Raw genomic sequence first — 23,855 nt, 5'->3', positions numbered from 1 at the left:
CGGTACGGAAAGTTATCGGTTTTTGTTATCGATTTTTAGCGGAAATATCTCCCAACTCGCAATTTCTATGGATTCGCTCCTTCTTCTACCTCCCTCAACTCTGATAGGCTGGTCCAGCATGAGCCGTACGATAGATCCGATCCAGATAAAAGATGTTTTTAAAAATTTTTGCTCTTTATAGTATAGATAGATAGATAAATTTTTATCCGTTTGATTCCGATACTCCCAGTCAAATTTTGGTAGAGGCACACGTTCGCGTATCGAAATCTCATTGGTCAAAAAGATAATTGAAAACATCTGAGAAAAAACACTAATCATTGACTTAGACACTTAGTGACTCCCAAAAAAATATGCTTACAAGCGTCGTCGCTAGCTCGGGCCAGGCCAAAGAATAATAAAATCCCCTTTTTGGGCTCAAAGAGGCTATCGAGCAGGGCCCACGCTCATCGTCTCAAGAAGCCACGGTGAATATCATTGGGCCCACTGGTCGCAATCACGAATTTTTTTAATAAAAAGTTAAAAAATTAAATTCGAAAATTGGTGCCGATTTGGAAAAATTTTAAAAATAGATACCTCTCGTCCGATCAACGGGAGGCGTGGGGCCGGACACCTCCCGCCCATCCAACGGGCGGGAGGTGCCAAATCTTTTTTCCGAGGGTCTCTTTGCGAATAAGAAACTTTTTCTTATTCGTAAAGAGGCCCCTCCCACGGCGGCAAAGGCATCCCGCCCGCCCTACGGGCGGGAGGTGCCCACTTTCTTATTTTTTGTTCGAATTTATATTTTACAAACTATTTAAAATTTATACTTTTTCAAATACAAGATTTATTCGCCATACTCTTTTGCATACCTATAAAATTTTAGTCTAATTTTACGAAGAAGATTACGGTATCTAAAACTCGTATGAAGATGGTTAAGCGATAACGTTTTACAACGTAGAATCCAAATATTACTATAGTACGATACATCAAGCCATTAAAAATAAAATAGTATGATACAAAAAATAGTTTAAATATACAGAGTCCACCGAATCAGGAGTATCTACTCCGCCTATCTCGGTCCTCGCGCTCTCTTGGTCCTCCCCCCAGTCCTAGGCCGTCGGCGTATGTGCCCCTCCGAGTACGTGAGTGCATCTGGAGCACGGTGAGGACGAGGCGGAGGAGGCGCCGGCGTGAACGGGTCATCCTGGGACTGTAGTGGTGGAGCGTCATACATCTCGGAGGGGCCAATGATGTCTGGCCCGGCGCCACCGCCCTCCAACTCCGACAAACTGACGGAGCCGCCGTCCCAGTCCGGCACACCGAACAGACCACCGTGTGCAGGAGCTCCCATCGACCACGCATGCTGAGTATAGCCCTGAGAATACGGAGCAGCTGGCATCGAACCCGACGGGAGAGACGTTCCTAGAGCATAAGCACCAAACGTCTGAGGCTCCATTCTTGCAGGAGGAGGCCCCATTGCTGTCGAGTGCATGACTATAAAAACAAACGAAATTAGTCGTGTAAATCAAAGTTGATCGAAATGGCAATTATAAAGGACTTATAGCTCGAACTAGCGGCAATACCACTGGACGCTGCGTGTGGTGCTGCAGAGGTCCATAGGCTAGCTGTGTACACGTGGACGGAAGCATGAGATGAACTGGAGGCCCCCACGTCGTCTCTGCTGCAACACGTCAGTGCACGTAACGCTCGCGTCAAGTTGTCATGAATCCGACAAAAGCTCTCTTTGTACTGTGCCTCCGATACACGTACTCCACGGTCAAACAACGTGATCAGAGATGCAGCTTCGACCTCCGCGCAGTGGATCAGATCGATCTGCATGAGTAATGGGAAGCAGAGTAATATTGTTATCGATTTTTTTAAAAAGATTTAATAATTGAAGTTGCGAAAGACGTACCGCGTCACGTTGCGCCTAATCACGGTACAAGGGATACGTGTCCGAGATGGTCGGCGGGTGCTGATGCTCCGCATCATCAATACGTGAAAGAGTGACGTACGGACTCGTGCGAGTGAGGTACCAATGGAGGTATGTGCCGTAAGACGCCTCTGTGTGTGGCTGCGGCTTGTCCCACACATCGTCAGGTGCGTCTAGCCACCCTCCTACGTACTCCTGCAGCTTGACAACCCAATTGACTTCTTTGGCATGATATCCCCTGCGCGAATATCTGTTGCAAATATTTGGAAGACAATATTATTTCATGATAACGGTTATATAATTAATAGAAAACGAGTTAACACAAACTTACTCGTGTACGCTGCGCTCGACTGTTTTGAACTCTCGCATAAGAAAGAGACCAACACTTAACAGCTTTCTTCACCTCATCAATTGAGTGGTACCTCGCACCCTGGACAACTTCGTTCTCCCTGCAATCCCAAGGCACGCTGGGTCCCTCATCTATGACAAGATGACCGAAGTCGCTGCTCACCCAATCTTCAGGCACATCCTAATCATCATCAGATGAATCGGCATTCATTGCTTCATCCAACTCACGATCTTCGTCTCGCAGCTGTTCAACAATACGGGGTATATTCTCCCCCTCATCATCCACGCATTGAGGTGCTGCGGTGCCACCTGCCTCAATGTTTGGCTCCTTAACTTCTTCATCAACATCTTCGTCCCCCGCAGCAGCTTCGATGTTTATCAAAGACTTCTAGTACACATTGACAAGGAGTACCAGTGGTCATTGCCAATAACTTGTATTTTGCAGATAACTTAACCAGTCATCGTTGCTTGCAAGTGGCATCAGCTCCCAGATCAAAGCGTGAGTGGTACGATTTATGACGCACTGAACACTCACAGTGTGTGTCTCCTGATTAATCCTTAATCCGCTCATTAACCAGTTGCATAGGGATTCAAATGTCCTCTCGTGCGGTCTGGTAATTCTTTTGACCGCACAGTTGAATTCACTTAAATCTACCCCATTCGGCCCATAAATCACATTTTCTTTTCCGTAATATATACTAAAAATACCCTTCTCGGAAGACATATCTGTCAATTATTAATAAACTAGTTATACTACATATTAATACACAACGACCCTAAATTTCAGCGATTCCCAGATTATATTTTCCAGATTCTAAACTCATCAGAATATAAATTATACTAAAAATAATTGAAAATACTAAAAACTATTCAAAATATAACCACCCTAAGAAATATTTCCTAGATTATAATTATTTTCAAGTAATTATACGACTAGAACGAGAACATATCTCCAAACCGACGTGTGAACAGAGTTTCGCCGCTTCCTCTCCTCTCTTCCTCTTCTCCCTTTCTTTTTTTTCCTGATTTTTGCTTAATAAAATGGGAATTTGGGGACAGGTGGGGGTTTATATAGGGGGTGGGGAACCTTCCGCCCGCCCAACGGGCGAGATGCCACTCCGCACTGTAAGGGCCCCGCATCTCCCGCCCGTTGGGCGGGTGGGATGCCTCCGCGGCCGCGCCAGTGGTCTCTTCACGAATAAGAAAAGTTTTTTATTTGCGAAGTTTCTTATTCGCGAAGAGTCCCTCGGGAAGGGTCTAGAAAAAGATTTGGCACCTCCCGCCCGTTGGATGGGCGGGAGGTACCTCTTTTTCGAAAATTTTCAAATCCGAACTTCTTTTTCGAATTTAATTTTTTAACTTTTTTTAAAAAAATTCCGCAATCACCAGTATCATGAGGCCGAGCACACTCCTGGACGGGAGCAAGCCCACGAACTCTCGGGTCTATTGGCTGGCAGCCACGTGCCCCCGCGATCGACAGCGTCGGCCAGCCAGCCCACGTCTCACCCGTGCCAAGTCGGACCCCACTCTCCCCACCCCCGACCCGTGACGGCGCGCCACGTGTACCCACGACGCAAAAGCCGTTACCCCCTCCTCCCTCAAAAGATCACAGAGCGAGAGAAAACGAAACGCCGTTGCCTGCCTCCCCACGAATCTCCCCGCCCTCCCTCCCCTCCTCCTGGTGCACGTCACGTTCTCCGCGGCAACCCCCAGCGTTCGGTCCCGCCCGCCCGCCTCTTCGCCGCCGGCGTCGCCCAGCGCCCCCGCCGCCACCAGCGGAGGCAGCGGGCCTCCCGCCCCGCCCGGTCGCCCAAAGGAGGCAAGGTAACGGGCGCCTTTTCCTTCGCTTTCTCTCTCTCGATGCGCTCGCCTGCCTGCCTGCCTGCCTGCCTCGCGCCGATCGGCCGGGCACGCCATTGCGTCCCGGCGCGGGCGCTTTTCCCTTTCCTCTCTCGTCGGGTTATGCGGCGTCCCCACGAACATGCGGGGCTCCTTTTTTTGTTTTCCCTCCTCTTTTTCGGGGGGACGGGAATTCTTGAAAAATCCCCTCGATTTTCTGGGGCCGCGAGATTGGGTCTCTCTCGCTGTCGTCGTCCCTGCTCTCGCCGCGTCGGTTTGGCTCCACGCGGTTTGCGCCCGTGCCTCACGGGGTTTGTTCGGCGAGCCACGTCCGGGCGGCGGTTCTCGCTCCGAGATCGCATTCTGGTTCCGTTCCTTCGGCCCCCCTCCCAACAACTGAATTGTTACTTCATCCCTTTTTCTTTTTCTCCTTGGACGATTTTGTGCCTGGCCAGGTAAAAAACTGTTCTAGTAGATAGTTATTGCTATTTATCGTTTCTGTTCACTGTTCCATACGTACTTGCCTTTTTCTCCTCCCCCATTCCTAGTCTATAGGTTCCTGGCGTATATACGAGGCTTTCGTCGCCTTTCTGTGGCGTGTTCAAAAGTTTCCTTTCCTCTCACGGGTCAAAACCCAAAATGTGCTGGAAGGATTAATGCTTCCTGAAGGGTTGTGAATCGGGTACCTTTCTCATCTACATATCTCTCTGTTCATCTTGTGGTTAACGGGGGGAATCGAATCATTCTTCTTCTACTCACCTCTTCAGTTATGCTCTGTGAAACAATTTTATTCCCTTGTTTATTTACTTTCTAAGTATAAAACAGCCGAGAGGATTTGCTTTGTTAGATTGGAATTATCATGTTTTTTGGACACTGTTATCTTCTTTCTGCTCTTTTGGTATCAGATTTAGCCTTCTTTCTCGAGGATGAATGATGCCTTATGTTCACGGGTATCCTGAATTCTTTGATGACCCAGACCTATCTTACTTCCACCACACATGTAGTTTTTTTTTCCGAAACACACTACACATGTAGTTGAATAAATCAAATCTCTTACCTGAAACTCATAGAAAGTTAAGTTTGAGCTGTGCGGTAAGTTGGGTGCTGAAGCATTAGAATTTAGAAGCAATCTAACTTTTGGCTTTGTCTTCTCCCACTCACGTAATGCCTCTCGATCTTCATTTTATTCTTTTAAGTAGGATACACGCTCAATTCAGGTGCTTTTCGACAAAAAAACAACAACTATAAAACGTGAACAAATACTATTTCCTTGGTCTCTTACCGTTCAGTTTCATCCTGGTTACTATTCTACTTTTAGTCTTAACAGAAAAGCCCATTTTTGTGAACTTCTCTCTATCCTTTACTTTTGGTTATGTAGTTTCCGCAGCTAAGTAATCCTTGTCTGTTTTTGTGGCCTTTTGTTGTCATATCCATGATCAGTTTTCTTTATGCAAGTGTACACTATTTCTCTAAGAGCTTTCGTTCTTCCTGCATGCAGGCTATGAGTTGGGTAGGTCTGAAGTTTTCTATCTGTCTGGTATTGTCGTTAGCAAGGACGTGAAGTAAAAGTATCATTTCAAAGAGTTCATTGTGATTCTGGTCAGTTGCTTTCTGTAGTGAATTTGGACCAACAAATCAAAACTCCCAAGGAATCAAAGGTTGGCCATTTCATTTATGGCATCTTCAGATGAATGTTTGTCATAATCATATATCATTTTTTTCCCATCTTATGCAATTTATAAGGAACAATGAGCAGTGGTTCATTATTATTTGTCTGTATGGTTTCTATCCCCTTTTATGTTCTGATTTATTCTTATCCTTTGGATTGTAGGAATTGGTTCTTTTAGTCCTTGACAGAAAAATTCCACCAGACATGGTGGCATCTTTAGACAATGTGAGAGGCTTGACTTTGGCCATGTCATCTAGTGCATTCATTGGTTCAAGCTTTGTGATCAAGAAAGTTGGGCTGAAGAAGGCGGGGGATAATGGGGTGCGAGCAGGTTGTGCCTCTTCTAACAGCTTTGTTTTATTGAGGAATCATAACAGCTATTTTAATCAGGAACCCTTGGTAGTGCATACTGTTGTTCAGGCTGAGCATCATATGAATATGACTCTTAACTCTTAATAATTAATGATGTACTACGTATTTATCTTTTTGTCTTTTATGCATATCCCTTCGATTTTTCTGATTTCCCTTGTTACACTAATGAACTGCAGCGTCTGGAGGTTTCTCGTATCTATATGAACCGTTATGGTGGCTGGGAATGATAACTAGTAAGTGTCAATTATGATCATGCTTTGCCTTTGCAGGGATTTAACAGTTATGGTCATATTTCTATATGTTACTGCTTGTAGTAAACTTGTTCTGCTATTTGTAGCTCATTGCAGTTCTACTTGTTTTTTATGTTCTGGTGTCACTCTGTATATGATTGATATTCTTTTTGAGCTGGCTGGCTTCATAGCTTCTTGAGTTGTGCTACACAACTTGAGTAAATCACAGTTGATTATTTTATCATTCTCCACCTGCTCACTTACATTTACTGTATAATCTTGGAACAGTGATTCTAGGTTTGTGTTTTAACACCTACATCTAATAGAATAGCACCGGGAAATACTCCTTGCTGCTAGTGTTATGTGGCTTCAACCTAAATGCCAGAGGATCCAAGTGTACTGCATCTTTTTTTCTAATTGTAGGAGAATGTCCATCGATCACTCTCCAATGTTTGGTACTGTAACTATGCAATTACGAGACACGCACTAGTAATAGTATACCGTATTGTATAGTTCGGAGTCTGCTGTTCGGATGATCAGCGGAGTATGCATATAATGTGTAACTTGATATCTTCTTGGGATTTCTCTGATGCCTTAGTTCTAAAAAGGCTGAACATGGGTTTCAACTTACCTTGTTTGTTGGAATCCTGTCACTGCACTTGTAGTTTCATGACTGATGGAAAATTCAAAATGTTGCACTTGTAGTTTCATGACTGATGGAAAATTCAAAATGTTTGTTAAGAGTCTACCTACTTGCATTGGTAGTATTTGGAGCAATAAAGGCAGTGTTTATATCATCTGATGAAGAATCACTGAAGAGTCTAGAGCATGACGTCAATTTGCCTTTATATTTATTTTCAATTTGAAGAATAGGGCACTAGTGCTATACAACCAGTGAAGTATAAAACAATATTTGTGACATATGTACATGTCTAGCAACGTTATATAATGATGATGGAATGGGAGCCACACTATCCCTAATCAGTTTGTTTTTACCTTGCAGTGATTCTGGGTGAGGTAGCCAACTTTGCAGCATATGCATTTGCCCCTGCTGTACTTGTTACTCCTCTTGGAGCTCTAAGCATCATATTTAGGTAGAAGCCTTGCCATCTTCATGAATTTTTTACTCCTACCTTTGCGTTCCTGTTTAATGTTTTGCTCATGCAGTGCAGTGCTCGCACACTTCGTTCTGAAAGAGAATTTGCACATGTTTGGTGTTGTTGGTTGCATACTATGTGTTGTCGGTTCGATAGGTATAGTTTTGCATGCCCCAAAGGAGAGAAAGATCGATTCAATGAAGGAAATATGGCATCTTGCAACGCAGCCAGGTAGCTAATTGATCACCTTCTCCTGTCACTATGGAGTCCGTTTCCCTTCTTCTTGTCTGCACTTGTTCTGTTTTACTGGACTCTACATATTGACGTGTGTACATCATTTCTGACTTACAGGTTTCATTGTTTATTCATGCGTGGCGGTGGCCTGCGTTCTTCTTTTGATATTCCGGGTTGTTGAACGCTCAGGACACAGATTGATGCTTGTTTATATAGCAATCTGTTCATTGATGGGATCTCTTACGGTACATGAGAAGTACATCACCTTCAGATTAAATTATTAAATAAAATCGATCCTTGATTTTTTATTAACAGAACTCTATGATTGGGACAGGTTATCAGTGTAAAAGCAGTTGCCATTGCTTTAAAGCTATCATTTAGTGGTTCAAATCAATTCATCTACATTCAGACATGGTTCTTCATAGTAGTTGTCACTATTTGCTGTTTGGTGCAGTTGAATTACTTAAACAAGGTATATACTTTATTTCATTATATATGTTGTCATGCCTTGAGACATTGATAGGTATATGCATCATTTCAACTTGTTTTACTTGTCTAATTCGATTTCATTGTGCTGAACAAACAATCACCCTGTAACATCTGATGTTTGCATATTTCTGATCTAGGCCTCAGTTTCCAAACACATATTCTTCCTTGAGTATTTTTAGTTGAGATTCTGAGCAGGCACATGTTCAAACAAACATATATTTTTAAGCATTGCATTGGTTTAGATGAAAGCACTACAAGGGTTTTCTTTGCACACCAGGAAATTTTGTAAAATTTCTTGTACCCCTAGCTAGTTTGTCATTCAACCATAAATAACATTTTTTTCTCGAGGATGTAAATAGCACAAAACTCATTTTTCAAGATGGAAGAAATCAGAATTTCAAGTTAATAACCAAGATGACATAAAATACATAAACAAATCTATGTTTAAACTCTTCTGTGTAGTCTTTATTGTGTCTTTTCACCCTCTTGTTACTTTGTAGGCTTTGGACTCATTCAACACGGCTGTGGTTTCTCCTGTATACTACGTGATGTTCACCATTCTTACAATTGTTGCTAACATGATCATGTACAAGGTGATCTCATTGTCCACTTGCACATAACTTTTGCATGGTATATTGGTCATTATATTTTATTTCTACTTGCTGAGAGGAATTGGATGTCATAGTAAAAATATTGACTGATACAGGATACATTAGTTTGATGAGGTGGTTTATTGCTCTAAATATAATGATTTGCATCTTAAGGGTAGCTTGGAATATACATGAAATAAGATGCCGGCTTTTCTCCTTTTATCTTGCAAATTATGAGCTTGAACCAATAATATATCTCAATTCAAAAGTTCCATTTTCTGCAATCACAAAACATGCAAACAAAGGGTGAATTGATAATTTGCGATTTTTCTGGTATTCAAAGGAGAAAAATCCAACAATCTAATTTTTTTAATAATTAGACAATTAAGCAGTATTTTTTTGGCTTACATTGCTAGGTTCTATCCAAAATGGCAGATTATCCAGTGTTCCCTTGGAAATGCGAATCCTAGAAAAAAACTGATATTGGTTCATCATGGTTTCCAATCCAGGACTGGGCCTCGCAAACCGCAACACAGATTGCGACGCAGCTATGCGGGTTTGTGACCATTGTCGCAGGGACCTTTCTACTTCACAAGACTAGGGATATGGGTAATCCACCACCGCCTGACCAAGTTTGCCTGGAAGAAGCTAGAGAATGTGCTCCGCGGTCAACGAACAGCTCTAGCTGAAAATATAACATGTACTAAACATGGTCTGTCTCCTCTATAGACTCTGGTGGAGTTTTGGGCTGTAGATATATTAGGAAAGATTGAATATCCGGGTGCCATTGATTGAACGATTAATGGTGTATTTGGTTGGGTTTTTCAACCTGGTTTTGTTTTTGCAAAAGCCAAAAGCCAACCAAAGAGGTTAAATGTTCTAGGTGTTTTTGCCCAAAAGCAGCTTTTACCGTAGTACAGATGCAAAAGCACCTCTCCCTCTACTTTAAGTGGCTTTTGGGGTAAAAAAAATTATCCACCTGCCACTGGTTATGAAAAAACGGTTTCTATCCCACCTCCCGTGCCTGTCCCGGCCTATCCCACCCCCGCCTCCCGTCCACATCCCGCTTGCCGCCCCGGCGCCGCGCCGCCACGCGAGTATTTTACACAAATCCGTGATTAAGAGTTTCCTAGTATTCTTATGGCCAATTTTATCATTTGTGTGGCCGTGAAATTAAGAGTTTAGGTATGATATTATATTTGAACAAGCATTTGAGCAAGTATATTTTATATATTTTATCTGTATCAATTCCAACTTAATCATGTTGCATGCAAATTGATTGGAAAATTTTTGTTTGGCTCAAGAACGGGTGACAAGGCAGATTGGGGTGATGTTTTTTAGGCATTTGTATGATACATGCAAAGAATAGATAGAAGCTGGGAATAGGCCGTTGGGAATTTTTACTACTACCGGTTGGAAGAATCTTGTATTCAAGTTTGCAGAAAAATCTGGTGAAGAATATACTAAAAAATAATTAAAAAAGGATTATACATTTTTTATGGAGTTTAAGAATATTGCAACTAGACTTGGACGGGATGAGGCTAAACAAACTATGGACTGTTCGGATGAATGGTGGGATGAACATCTTGCTGTAAGTGGAATAATCTGACTTTGGTATTTTTCCACTAATATTTGTTATGTACTGTGCCTGCTGCTTTTATTTTTTATTTAATTTCAGACGTGTAACAATAAAGAGAAAGCAATCAAATGCCCTCATTTGAAGTTCCGGAAACAAGACCCAAAGTTTCTCGACGATATGCATTATGTGTTTGGCAAGGCACATGTTAGTGGATCTTTCGCATCATGTCCTGCAGATACATCATTTGATAATGCAAGTGATGAGGATGAGGATATGGTACCAAAACCTGTAGAGAATGTTGAGAAGACAAGAAATACAAAAAAAGGAAACGCAAAGGGCATCCACCGGTGCTGAGGAGAAGGATGAGAAGAGCCCTTTCTTTCGTTTGTATAAGAGCACTTGTCAAAAGATAGAAACTGCTATAGAGAAGATCTCCATAAGTGTTGAAGCATCATCCGCTCCTCCAACCAACCATGTTCCTACCATAGCAATGACTATGAAGATGGTGAAAAAATATGGGGTGGAAGAAGAAACTGCCTCTAATGTATACAGTCAACTCACTTATTGTGAAGCCAGATTTTAGGGAGATTTTTAGCTCTCTAGAAACAATCGAGGAAAGGCTCGATTTGATTAGGAGGGAACATTTTTATATTTTAATGTTTTAATATTTTGATGACTTGCTAGTCTCTACCAATGGATTGACCTCTACCAATAATGTTTCATCCATTGAGTCATTGGCGACGTTCTTGTGGATTGTCGGATGACCACAATTATTTTCACAAGCTAAAAATTGTTTCACTCGGTCGCTTTGGACAGTTCACATAAAGTTTCATGAAGTGTTGAAGTGTACGCGCAAGTTAGGTAAAGATAATATTTTCCGAGAGATCCTACTTTTTCTACAGACCATGTAAAGGTGAGAGAGAACCGTTTTTGGCCATACTTCAAAGGTGCAATTGGAACAATAGATGGTTCACATGTGAAAGTGGTAGTGCCAGTGGATGAAGTGGTTAACCACACATGTCTTAACGGATATACATCTCAAAATATGCTAGCAATTTGTGACTTTGATATGAGGTTTACCTTTGTTGTTGCTGGTTGGCCAGGTGCTGCACATGATACGAGTATCCTCAATCATGCATTGGCAAATTTTCCTTCATTTCCCGTACCTCCTAAAGGTATGTATGGTATATCATTTCCTTCATTTTATGTTAGTTGTACTTGTATTATTTATTTTGCCTCACTTGCTTAATTTTATAGGAAAATATTATCTCGTGGATTCGGGTTATCCAAATCGAATAGGGTATCTTGCACCTTACAAAGGAAGCACATATCACATACCCAAATTTTGGCATTGTACAGACCCTCCTCAAGGAAAGTATGAGGTGTTCAATTTCTTGCATTCGTTCCTTCGAAATGTGATTGAAGGGTCTTTTGGAGTCTTGAAGCAGAAGTGGCGTATTTTGAAAAGCATGCCAAGTTTCTCACCTCGTACTTAGAAGCATATAATCATGGCTTGTTTTGCTTTGCATAATTTTATTCGTGATAGCAATTTGCGTGATAAGGAGTTTGAGAGATCTGATGCTGATGAGCAGTACTTGGTACCAACTATAAGTGGCACGGCACAAACACAAAAAGATAGGAGTGAAGATGTAGGGAATGACGATATCATGAATACCATTCGTGACAAGATCGCTGATTATTTGGTTTGTGCGAGAGGAGGATAGTTATGTTGACATATATCATAATTTTATGAGCTATTTAACTTGTGTAATTGCTACAGTTCTATTTATGTGGACCATATGGATGAAAAACTTAGAAAATTTAATGTTTTTATTTTCAAAAGATACATTTACATAGGTTTGTACGAGTATTTTGGTATATAGACAGTCCCATAAAACTTCAGAGGTATTATAGGTATTATAGGTATTTCACCCACAGCATATAGTTTCCTACAACTCACAGCTGCTCTAACCAAACGGTCTTCTGCTTTTCCCATAGCAGCTTTTCCACAGCCCACAGCTCACAGCAGTTTTTCCAAAAACCACAGCCCAACCAAACACACACTAAAACTTTGTCTAGTAGTAGGACATACAGATGAAGTTTTACCTTTTCTGCACCAATGAAGTGTATGAAAAACACAAAATCTTGTCGACATAGGATTGAAAAAAATCTGTGTAAATGGATAGTTAACCTTTGCCTAATAGTTTATCACATGTTTTCATTTTTTTTACCTACACTGTGGACACTCAGATTCTGTGTTTCTCCTCTGGCTTTGGCAACATGGTGAATCCTTTGTTTATAGAATGCAAAAAAAAACCATTTTCCTGTGAATCGGATGGTGAAATTGATGATCTGAAATCCTCACCAGATCTGTTCATCAACATGTACCTTCACTGCACACACTATATAAATTGCATCGTTCAAGTGAGTTTAGAAACTCACTTAGTTGCTCCCGGACCTGCCAGGTCATAATCGTTGCAGCTTGTTTGATTCTTCCACCACTCCAGTCTGGCCAATTGTCCATTTTTGCACAACTAAAATGTAATTATTTTGGTTAACACAATTGTTTGAGAAAGACATGTTCTTAAGACATGTTCTCGTCCCGAGATTCGGATAGGCTAGCTAGCAAAGAGATCGGGATATGTCTTTCTCAACTCATCTTCTCGCTCCCACGTAGCCTCATCCTCCGTGTAGTGACTCCACTGAACACGGCACATCTTGATCCTCCTGTTTCTGGTGACTCTCTCGGATGTCTCCAGAATCTTCACCGGATGCTCAGTGTAGGTCAGATCCTCCTGCACATCTAACCCTTCAATCGGTGCTTGCTCCTCTAGCACTCTCAAACACTTGTTCAGCTGCGACACGTGAAACACATCATGCACCCCTGAGAGGTTGGGAGGCAACTCCAAACGATATGCCACCTCACCCTTCCGTTCCAACACCTTGAACGGACCGATATATCGAGGGGCTAGCTTCCCTTTCACATTAAACCTGCGAATTCCTCTCATCGGCGAGACCCTCAGATATACATAATCTCCCACTGCAAAGGTCAGATCTCGACGACGAACATCCGCATAACTTTTCTGACGAGTCTGAGCGACCCTCAGATTCTCTCGCACCTGCTGTACCAGCTGCTCTGCATCCTCGATGATCTCCGGACCAAATACCTGCCTCTCACCAATCTGATCCCAATACAGCGGAGTCCTGCACTTCCGACCGTACAAAGCCTTGAAAGGAGACTTCTTCAGACTGGCCTGATAACTGTTGTTATACGAAAACTCTGCATAAGGCAAGCACTTATCCCAGCTGGTGCCGTACTGAATAGCACAAGCTCGAAGCATATCCTCCAACACTTGGTTGGTCCTCTCTGTCTGCCCATCTGTCTGAGGATGATAAGCGGTACTGAAGCGCAGCTTTGTATCCAACGAATCATGCAGCTGCTCCCAGAACCGTGAAGTGAACTGAGATCCTCGGTCAGATATAATCTTCTTCGAAACTCCATGCAGACAGACAATCCTGGAGATGTACAACTCTGCAAGTCTAGCACCGGAGTAGGTAGTGTTCACCGGAATGAAGTGGGCAACCTTCGTCAACCAGTCCACTACTACCCATATAGAGTTGTACCCTTTCTTAGTACGAGGCAAGCCAACAATGAAGTCCATGGTGATTTCCTCCCATTTCCACTCTGGAATCTTCAACGGCTGCAATAACCCTGTTGGCCTCTGATGCTCTGCCTTGACACGCTGACAAGTGTCACAGATAGCCACGTACTCCGCAACTGAACGCTTCAACCCATACCACCAGAATCGTTCCTTCAGGTCGTAATACATCTTTGTACTGCCTGGATGGATAGAATATGCTGTATCATGAGCCTCACTCAGAATCAACTTCCTGAGGTCCTTCACATCCGGCACACATATACGTCCCTTGTACCACAAGGTACCCTGATCATCCTCTCTGAAATGGGGTGCCTTGCCAATCTTGAGCAACTCACGAATCTCCTGCAGCTTCTTATCATCCTTCTGATGCTGCCTGATCTCTGCCTCTAGAGTGGGTTCTGCCTCGAATGCTGCACTCGAGGAATGATGCAAGAAACCCAGACCCAGCCGCTCAAATTCCTCGCATAACTCCTGAGGCATCTGGAAGGCCACGGCCATGTTAACGTAGCTCTTCCTGCTCAGAGCATCTGCTACAACATTAGCCTTGCCCGGATGATAGTGAATCTCCAGGTCATAATCCTTGACCAACTCTAGCCATCTTCTCTACCGCATGTTCAGCTTACTTTGAGTGAAAATATACTTGAGGCTCTTGTGATCAGTGTAAATATCACACCTCTGCCCAAACAAGTAATGCCTCCATATCTTCAGAGCATGCACAACTGTGGCTAACTCCAGATCATGAGTGGGATAATTCAGCTCGTGCCGGCGCAACTGCCGCGAAGCATAAGCGATAACTCTGCCTTCCTGCATCAGAACGCACCCAAGACCATCCCTTGAAGCATCACAATACACTGTGAACGTCTTGCTCTGGTCTGGCAGGGTAAGGACTGGCGCTGTAGTCAACCTCTTCTTCAGCTCCTCGAAGGCATTCTGACACTCATCAGTCCAAGAGAAATCCACACCCTTCTCCAGCAAGGAAGTCAAAGGCTTCACAATCTTGGAGAAATTCTCAATAAACCTCCGATAATACCCTGCTAAGCCCATAAAAGAGCGGACTTCCTTCACTGTCTGCGGTACCACCCAGTCAAGTACATCCTTCACCTTTCCGGGGTCCATAGCAATACCTCCTTTGGAGATGACATGACCGAGGAATGGAACCTCGTCAATCCAGAATTCGCACTTGTTGAGCTTGGCATACAGCTTGTGCTCTCTGATCCTCTGCAACACAAGCCACAGATGCTTCTCATGCTCCGCTTCTGACTTGGAATATATCAGGATATCATCAATGAATATCACCACAAAGGTGTCCAGATAATCCATATAGCCCATACTTGCAGGTGAAGGCCGTCTTCGGGATATCCTCTGGACGAATCTTCAACTGATGATAACCCGAACGCAGATCAATCTTCGAGAACACACAAGCACCCTGAAGCTGATCGAAAAGATCCTCAATACGGGGCAGTGGATGCTTGTTCTTGATAGTAACTGCATTCAGATCCCGATAATCGACAGACATCCTCTTCGCACCATCCTTCTTCTCTACGAGCAAAACAGGAAAAGCCCAAGGAGAGAAGCTGCGACGGATATAGCCCTTGGCTAGAAACTCATCGATGGTCTTCTTGACTTCCTCGTGCTCAACAGGTGCCATACGATAGGGCCTCTTAGCAATAGGGGCTGTGCCAGGTAAGAGATCAATGGAAAACTCGATGTCGCGTTCAGGCGGCATACCTGGCAAATCATCCGGAAAGATATCCGGGAATTCAAACACCATGCGAATACCATCCGTGGGTCTAGCCTCCATCTGATGAAGAAATCTAGAAGGCTCTATGGCACCGACAGTGACCTTCTGACCATCCGGTGCTGATAGAAGAACAGTCCTCTGAGCACAATCTATCCGGACTCCCCACTTAGCAAGAGTCTCCATCCCGAGGATCACATCAATGCCCTTAGTATCTAGCACCATCAGATTCGCACTGAACTCTACCCCCTTTATAGCCACACTGACTCTGGGACAGAAGATATGAGACCTCAACTGCCCTCCCGGTGATGATACTAACATGCACCTCTTTAATGTGCTAATAGGAATACCATGATGCTCAATAAAAGACTGGGTGATGAAAGAATGCGTAGCACCAGTATCAAAAAGCACTGTAGCAGTATGGGTGTTGACCATAAACGTACCAATAACCACGTTAGGAGCCTCGGCCGCTGACTCGGCCGTCACGTGGTTCACCCTGCCCTAAGCTGGGGCCTTGGGCGGTGCTGCACGCCCCTGCTGTCCTGCCTGCGCCTTCCGAGGACAGACGTTGGTGTAGTGGCCAACCTCGCCGCAGTGGTAGCAGGCCCGGGGAAGTGCTGCAGCCTGCTGCCCAGGAGGAGGAGTGGGCGCTCCTTGCCTCTGAGCTGGTGGAGCCGGAGGCGCTGGAGGCCTCTGACCCTGCCCTGCCTGCTGCTGAGGCCGGGGAGGATACTGCTGCCGCTGCTGGTACTGCTGGGGTGGCCTCTGCTGCTGCTGCTGGGGATGCTGATATCGGGGCCGAGTGTTGCTGCCCGACGAAGAGGGAGCCATCTTCCTCTTCTTATCCTCAATCTCCCGGCGCTTACGCTCGGTGTTGAGGGCAGCATCAACCAGATGGTTGAAACTGTCGAAGCGGAGGTTCAGCAGCGCATACTGGATGTGATCATCCAGCCCCTCCTTGAAATACTCCTGTTTGTCGCTATCACAGGCGACGTCAGCAGGGGCATAACAGGCCAGCTGAAGGAAACGGTCACGGTACTCCGTCACCCTCATCGATCCCTGAAATAATGAATACAGATAACAAGGATAGAAATCGCTCAATATGTCAGGCTTACGAAAGAGATCAAGGATAGATCGAAGCTCAAAAGAAGTTGCAGGGAATTCCATTCAAATTTACCTGCTTAAGGGCACGGAACTCCTTCTGCTTTGTCTTCATAATGCCCTCAGGAATGTGGTGGCTCCTGAAGCGCTCGCGGAACTGGTCCCATGTGAGAGCATCACGGTCCTGAGCCAGGTAGGACTCCCACCAGTCGAGAGCAGAGCCTCGCAGCTGCCCTGCTACGTACAGAACCCGCTCCCGGTCGTCGCACTGAGCAACAACCAACTGGCGCTCCACTGAGCGAAGCCAGTCGTCCGCCTGGAGTGGGTCCGTGGCGTGAGAGAAGGTCGGAGGATGACCTCTCAGGAAATCCGCATGCTGATCACGAGGCTGAGGCGGCGGAGGAGGCGGTGGCTAGGCGTGGATCTGCTGCAGAGCCTGAACGGTGTTGTTCAGGGTCGCCATCATCTGCATCTGGAGCTGAAAGAACTGCTCCGGGGTCAGTGGTGGCGGCATTGGCAGCGGCTGACCAGTACCCTGGTTGTTCTGCTCCTGCTGATCAGAACCGGAACCGGTGCGTCTGGTGTTCACCATCTGATTGCAACAAATGAAATTTATGAGAAGAAGATATTATGCAGCTGCGGAAATGAAACTTCGACAGGATATGGCAGAGAGAAAAGAGTATAGGTTTTACCCCCAACGATCTAACTCAATTTTATTATTTTGTTCAAGTCTGTGTTAGGGTCGATTTGCATGAACAAGTGTAACTAATAGACTATGCAATCAACCAAAAATCCAAATCAAACATTTGCACAATAACAAACATTCAATATTCACAACTTAGTCGAGTTTATCACACAACTCGACTAACACACTCGTTCTAGCGTATTTTCATTGGGATAGCTTAAACTTATAGCTTATAGGGTTAGACACTCAGGCCAACGTCTACGGGAAACTCAAGCTATTTCTCAGAAAAGACAGGAGAGAGATAGCAAATCAAGGACTTAAGACTCAAGGAATAGAAGTATGAAATGATGTTAGAAGATTTGCGGAAGCAAGGCAAGAGAAAAGAAGTCCTAAACTCGACCAATTCTATCTATGCTTCGTCTTACAGTCGATATGGCTCTGATACCAATCCTGTCACACCCGATTTATAAAGGACATAAATCGAGCAATCATATATACGCCAGGATCAAGTCACGCACATATACAACAGAATCATCAAGATATCATAACACATATCACGTGAATCAATAATATAAATCGTAAATGAAGTCTTTTAATGCAACCGAATCAAGAATCGGTTCAAGAGTTGCAGAAGCGTAAAAGAGATACATGTAGAGCTGGGCGCCATAGGGACATCGACTGGGAGACAAACGCCTAGAAGTCGTCGAAGCCGCTGACATAATCCTCCACGTTGCCGGGCACTGAGCAGCAGTCGAAGATATCCGAAATAGACCAGAAGAGTAGAGATGCAAGTGTGAGTACAAACTAGTACTCAACAAGTATTACACAAACTATGAGGCTCTAAGGTTAGCTGACTCAACTGCAGTAGCTTTTAGTCTTGGCAAAATTTTATTAAAGCTAATTACTACAAGTGGATGAATTACCATAAACCCATATTGCATAATAAATTAATCAATATTAATTAAGAACTACTGAAAACCAACCAAACCACCACGATAACCCCACAAATCAGACGGAGGATCTGGGTCGCTCATGACTGTGAGCACAGCTGATATATCAGTTTTACACTCTCGAGAGGTTGCACAACTTTACCCACAAGTCGTGAGCTACGCTAGTTGTTCATCACACTTCCTTAGGTGACATGGCTAGCAAGCACACTACGAGACCGTTACAAAGGATCACGTTAGTAAGGTGTAACCGCTAAGGATTCTGGATCAGCGACGATGGGGCCCACCTCCGGGGGTACAAGCACACAGCACAGACCAAGCCAGAGGAGCAGGGACCATTGAAGCTTACCACCCCTCTTGCCCACGCAGGTAAGTTACTCCCGAACCAAAATGACCTAATTAATAAGTCAAGACCGTCCCATTCCAGTCTTGTGGTTGCGCGGTTGTCCCAGGTTGTCACTCTATGAACCGGTCCTTATGGAGAGTGGCCAACCAAGTACTAAGCACCGTGCTGGCCCCCTAAACCAAGTTTCTATAAAAACATCTTTTAACGAGACGTGAGCCGCTCAAGCACACAGCACAGAGGGCCACTCTCAGAATTAAGTTGCATATAACCATTAATCAAATTTAATTAAAAAGGACCGAGGGGTGTGAGAGCGCGGCACCTAGCACAACTAACCAAAATGCAACCCAAGGTATTTATATAGGATAAGGTGGCTAGGAAGTCCTTATAGGCATACAATATTTAAATGCAGTATGAAATTGTATTTAAACAGTGATAGGATATTCATGTTATACTTGTCTTCCTCATACTCTCCCGGCTGCTGCTCGAACTTCTCAGAAGAGGGCTCCTGGTACTGCTCCGGAGGCTCGACGTCTACTCACGATCGTAATCATCAAGCATGGTCCACACATACACACATGCATAACAAAAGCAAACTATAAGAAAACAGTACACCAACACAATAGAACAATACACAAAACTAGCCTAGAACTATTCTACGCATTACGACGATCGCGAGAGCGCAAAAACCATCTAAAACGGAGCTAAGACGCGAAAACTAGACTTAAAACAAGGTCCAGGGGCTTTTCTGTAAGAAAACAGGAAAACCAGGGGGTTCTGTACAAAAACCGAGGGCCTAAACCTAATTAAAGGGTAGACACAGGGGCTAGCCTGCAAAAACTCCAAGAAAGGACTGGAAAACCTAAATCTAGGAAGCCTAGGGGTCTAAACTATAAAAACAGGACCTATTTGCAAATACTTTTGAACTTCGGGTGGACTGCGGGTTGATTCCAAAGAAAGCCGAGGGTTCTTTAGCAAACTGGCTGGGCTGAAGCGGTACGCGCTGTTCTGGGCCACTGGATCTAATCTCTACGGCCCAGATTAGATCTGATCCACGAAGGGGTACGCTTGATTCTCATCCCTCTGATCGGGATCTAACGCGCCAGAGCCTAACTTAACTGGAATCCAATCCACGCGCCAGATCAAGGATGGATGGCCGGGATTTAAAATAACCCCGAACTGGTACGCGTTGACGTGGACGCTCAGATTTTGATCCCACGGCTCAACTCAGACGGACTCACGATCTAATCTCGGTTGTTGACTCCTGATCGGACGGCCTAGGGCAAAAGGGGAAAGGAGTGGGCGGCGCTGCGACGCCGGCGGCATAACCCGCGGCGGCGTGGCTCGGGACTCGCCGGAGCTCGGCGTTCCCGCTGCTCCGGTGGGCCAAACTTCACGACAACCGGCCAGGAAGCATCGCCGCGGCTCGGGGAACACGTCGAGGGTGAACAGAAGCGACCTAGATGACCATGGCTGCGGAACGACGGCGAGGGGCGGCTCGGGGTGGCGGACTCGCCGGTGAGCATGCGTTCTAGGCGCTGCTGGCTGCCAAGGACTACGACATCCAGCGCAACAGAACCAGGGAGAGGAGGCAAGGCTCACCGAGGGGCTGTGGAGGCCGGAGATGCGATAGAGGGAGAAAGACGACGACGACCGGTGGCGGAGGGGATCGGGCTCTCGCGGGAAGGGGTGATGCAGGGGCGATCCAAGCTGCTGATCACCTTGGACCGGCTCAAGGGGTCCCTGCGGAGGTGTACAAGGGGTCAGCACGGCCAAAGGCTCGACGACGGCGAGAAATCAACGCGGCGGAGCAGCTCATCGGCGGCAACACCTCGGTGAAATCTCGGTGATGCAGAGGCGTAGGTGTGGCAGAACCAACCTGAATTATACCGGCTCAAGTACGCGAGTCCACTTCCGAGGGCTCCAACATGCTTCAAACGGTATAATCCCTTGGCCTGTCGGGTAACGTCCCGATAAACCACCGATACTCAGGATCAAATAAGGTTACCTCACACGAAGGTGAGTCCAGAGATACAATCACCATCACATTTTACATCACAGAGAATTACATTACAAGAGTTTCCAAGAGACGTATGAAGTTTCAAATCTAGAGAAAAGATTACAAACCATTAAAGCTATGGTTTTTGGCAGCGGAAAAACATACGCGACGATTACAACATGTCGTTAAGACGGATGTCATGCTAAGCCCAGGCACGACATCACTCGGTATCACCAGTGTTGGCCGGGGACGGATCCCACTCCACGGACCAACTCTCTGGAAGAGAACAGGGCCAAGGCAAGGGAAGAGTAGGGTCTTCGAGATATTACCTGCAAAACATATAACTAGCAAGGCTGAGTATACTAATACTCAGCAAGGCTTACCCGGGATTGGGTATACTTTAGCCCATAACTAGACTCATGAAAGCTTGTAATGGTTTCGGGTTTAGTTTTAGCTGAAAAGCAACTAAGAATATAACCTATTTTCAAGTTTTAGCTTTCAGATTCTAGTTTGATTAGCCATTCTAGGTAAGCACCTATACTAAACAAGCAATGTAGATATTATCATCCATCAAGATTATTCCTTCAACAATTACACTTTTTACTCGATGTGGTAAAAGGGATAAGCAGTCTCATTCATCGTGAGAGGCGGACGATTCCTGAATCGAAATTCAATCTTGCAAGGTAAACCTAACACACACGCTTGGAACATCCACAAGTTGTTCCGAAGCAACCGTTTACCTTTCTTTCCGACTCGCGGACAGGCCACCACAAGCGACTTGCAGGACCGTACGCACACCCTATATGTGCAGGACATACGTCTGTAGCGCGACTACAAAACCCGTATTCCTGTCTGCCATGCAGAACGTACTCCCACAGGTCGGTGCGTGTGAACATAACATGAGGTCGAGTGGTGGAAGTATGTCCGCTTACCGGGCCGATTGGTTACTAGGCTTACCGCTTTACCATATTTCGCGGCATGTGGCTAGTAGTGTTCAAATGCTTAGCCACCACTACCACACATATCGACCTTATCCATTTTTAACGAAACAGATAGGGTAAACTTCCAGATCATGATACAGCACATGACCCTGTCCGTCATCCTTATAGTGGTTGCGGTAATGTAAACATGCAACTCCTATATCGCGCGAGTGACAAGAAATCACTCGACTTCTACCGGCCCTATTAGCGGAGCATCTATCCGATAAAGACTCGGAAGCATCACATTGGATTCCTAGGATTCATGCATCTAGGGTTTCACTCCAACTCCTAGACTTAATGCATAAGTTTAGATAAATAAATATAGATTGCAGTGTAAATAAAGTAATGGGATATGTCCGGGGCTTGCCTTTATTGGTGGGACTGAAGTCAGAAATGTCAATATCTTCCGAACTTTGGTTCGGGGCTTCAGTTAATCCCTTGGTGACGTTTATTTGGTCTTCAGGAACATCCTCCGTAGACTCCGGGGAGATCTCGTAGATACCGTTGCCGAAGTAATCGTATCTACATGCAATGCGACATTACATTCAAAACGTGCATATGAAACTATCTTACTTCACAATACAGTTGCAATCCAGCACTCATATAACACACTATTCACATAACAACCAAAAAGATTTGAAGCTAAACTTAAACAGAGCTTTAGGTGGACAACTAATTAGATTCGGCTACTCGTTGAAGATTACAACAGAGCCGATTGGAAACTACAGAGGTTTAGCCGATGGAAAGGTGCATCGGTTTCCTAGGTGATCGATCTTAGCATCGATTACTTTGGCAGAAGGATGATTCCTAAAGCAGTTGTCTTAACTAAGATGTGCTTAAGTGTTATTCTAGGTAACTAAGTGTGGTTGTATCGACTCGATTACGTCAGCACAACTATTGAGTGACGTATAGCCGATTGGAGTGTGGTTAAGGGTATGTGACCGATAAGTATAAAGCTGACCTCTCAGTCGATAAATCGACTGATAGAAGTGTGTGGATATGGATGGGGAAAACTAGGGATCGATCGGCCATATTTGACCGATACGGAAAACGACTAGAATCGGCTTGGATCGGCCGATAGCAAGAATCTTAAGGTCGTGCGTGCAACTCCGATACATCGTCTAGGTGCAGCCGATGTGGGACAGAACAAAGGAATTGTATCGACAGTAGCCGATATAAGAAGGATAACAACCGTATCAGCTAACCAGCCGTTGGTAGAAACATATCAAAAGAAATGTATCGGCTGACAGCTGTTACGCAGAAACATCATAGGCTCAAGAAAACTGATGCTTAGCGGCTGAACCAAAAGCTGATGTTGAAATGCAGTTATAGAGATATATAAGCTAAGCAACAGATGCACATAAATTAACAAAGATCCTTATACGAAGAGAATCTTAAGGAAACGGCAATCAAAACAAGGATAACGTCTTAACGGTAAGGATATGAGCACTTCGTGGGAAAGGATTAACTAGATATCGCATATCTCTACTTATGACATAACTTCTATAGCTTACGCTTTAGCTATCATACAAGCATACAATATAAAGCACAATAAAACATTCATTCCCTAACATTTGACCTAGACCACACATCAGAGATCTCAACTCAAGATCATAACATAAAACTTGTAGAGTTTGACTTAGGGTTTCAAACAAAATTGATTTTATATTTTTATGAACTTCCTACGAAAATCTATGAAATGTAGAAGTTTATCGATTTGAAATACAGAAAGCTTTGGAAATTTTACAAAGAACACCCTAGAACTTTCTAAAACATAGCAATCAAGTCCCTGGTCCGGGAAAAATAGATAACAGGAAGTTACTGGCGATACTCCGGCAAAGGGGTCGCCGGCATTAGAAAGATTTAGAGAATCAGGGCAAACCTTGGGGTAGTTTTGGATGTGGAGGAAGAACGGGTAAAAAGTGAATTCCCGTGGCGAACAGGATCGGCGATGAGAAAAGCTCGATGATGACGAGATTCCGTGGTTGATGAAGAAGTTCGCCGGTCATGCGTTGCACATCAAACTCGCGTCGCGTTGCTCCCG

The 23,855-nt window shown here is 44.5% G+C and overlaps 1 protein-coding gene across 5 annotated transcripts; it reads left to right on the top strand.

Annotated features, from left to right (window-relative positions):
- Nucleotides 1-3,877: 3,877 nt before the first annotated feature.
- On the top strand, nucleotides 3,878-9,629 carry LOC112873813 (probable magnesium transporter NIPA2). Of its 5 annotated transcripts, none has more exons than XM_025936907.1 (11): nucleotides 4,287-4,554; nucleotides 4,655-4,781; nucleotides 5,598-5,757; nucleotides 5,931-6,099; nucleotides 6,317-6,373; nucleotides 7,374-7,464; nucleotides 7,538-7,698; nucleotides 7,819-7,946; nucleotides 8,036-8,173; nucleotides 8,691-8,783; nucleotides 9,290-9,629. In XM_025936907.1, exons 4-11 carry the CDS (start codon nucleotides 5,973-5,975, stop codon nucleotides 9,467-9,469), a joined length of 975 nt encoding a protein of 324 aa, XP_025792692.1. In that variant the 5' UTR covers nucleotides 4,287-4,554; nucleotides 4,655-4,781; nucleotides 5,598-5,757; nucleotides 5,931-5,972; the 3' UTR covers nucleotides 9,470-9,629. The 5 variants fall into 5 exon arrangements, with proteins under 5 accessions (XP_025792669.1, XP_025792692.1, XP_025792685.1 ...); XM_025936900.1 differs by having other exon boundaries at nucleotides 4,648-4,781; XM_025936884.1 differs by lacking the exons at nucleotides 4,287-4,554; nucleotides 4,655-4,781 and adding an exon at nucleotides 3,878-4,084.
- Nucleotides 9,630-23,855: the final 14,226 nt, after the last annotated feature.

Source organism: Panicum hallii, chromosome 1 (genome assembly GCF_002211085.1).
Source record: "Panicum hallii strain FIL2 chromosome 1, PHallii_v3.1, whole genome shotgun sequence".
Lineage (NCBI taxonomy): Eukaryota > Viridiplantae > Streptophyta > Magnoliopsida > Poales > Poaceae > Panicum > Panicum hallii.
The sequence above is the reverse complement of the archived record's forward strand: the minus strand, read 5'-3'. Positions and strand labels throughout refer to the sequence as shown.

Excerpts from the sequence above, each read along its gene's own strand:
- LOC112873813 (XM_025936884.1), top strand. The coding sequence starts at position 5,973 with ATGGTGGCATCTTTAGACAATGTGAGAGGCTTGACTTTGGCCATGTCA. Across the intron at positions 8,174-8,690 it reads AGTTGAATTACTTAAACAAG|GCTTTGGACTCATTCAACAC; the intron begins GTATATACTTTA and ends GTTACTTTGTAG. Across the intron at positions 8,784-9,289 it reads CTAACATGATCATGTACAAG|GACTGGGCCTCGCAAACCGC; the intron begins GTGATCTCATTG and ends TTTCCAATCCAG.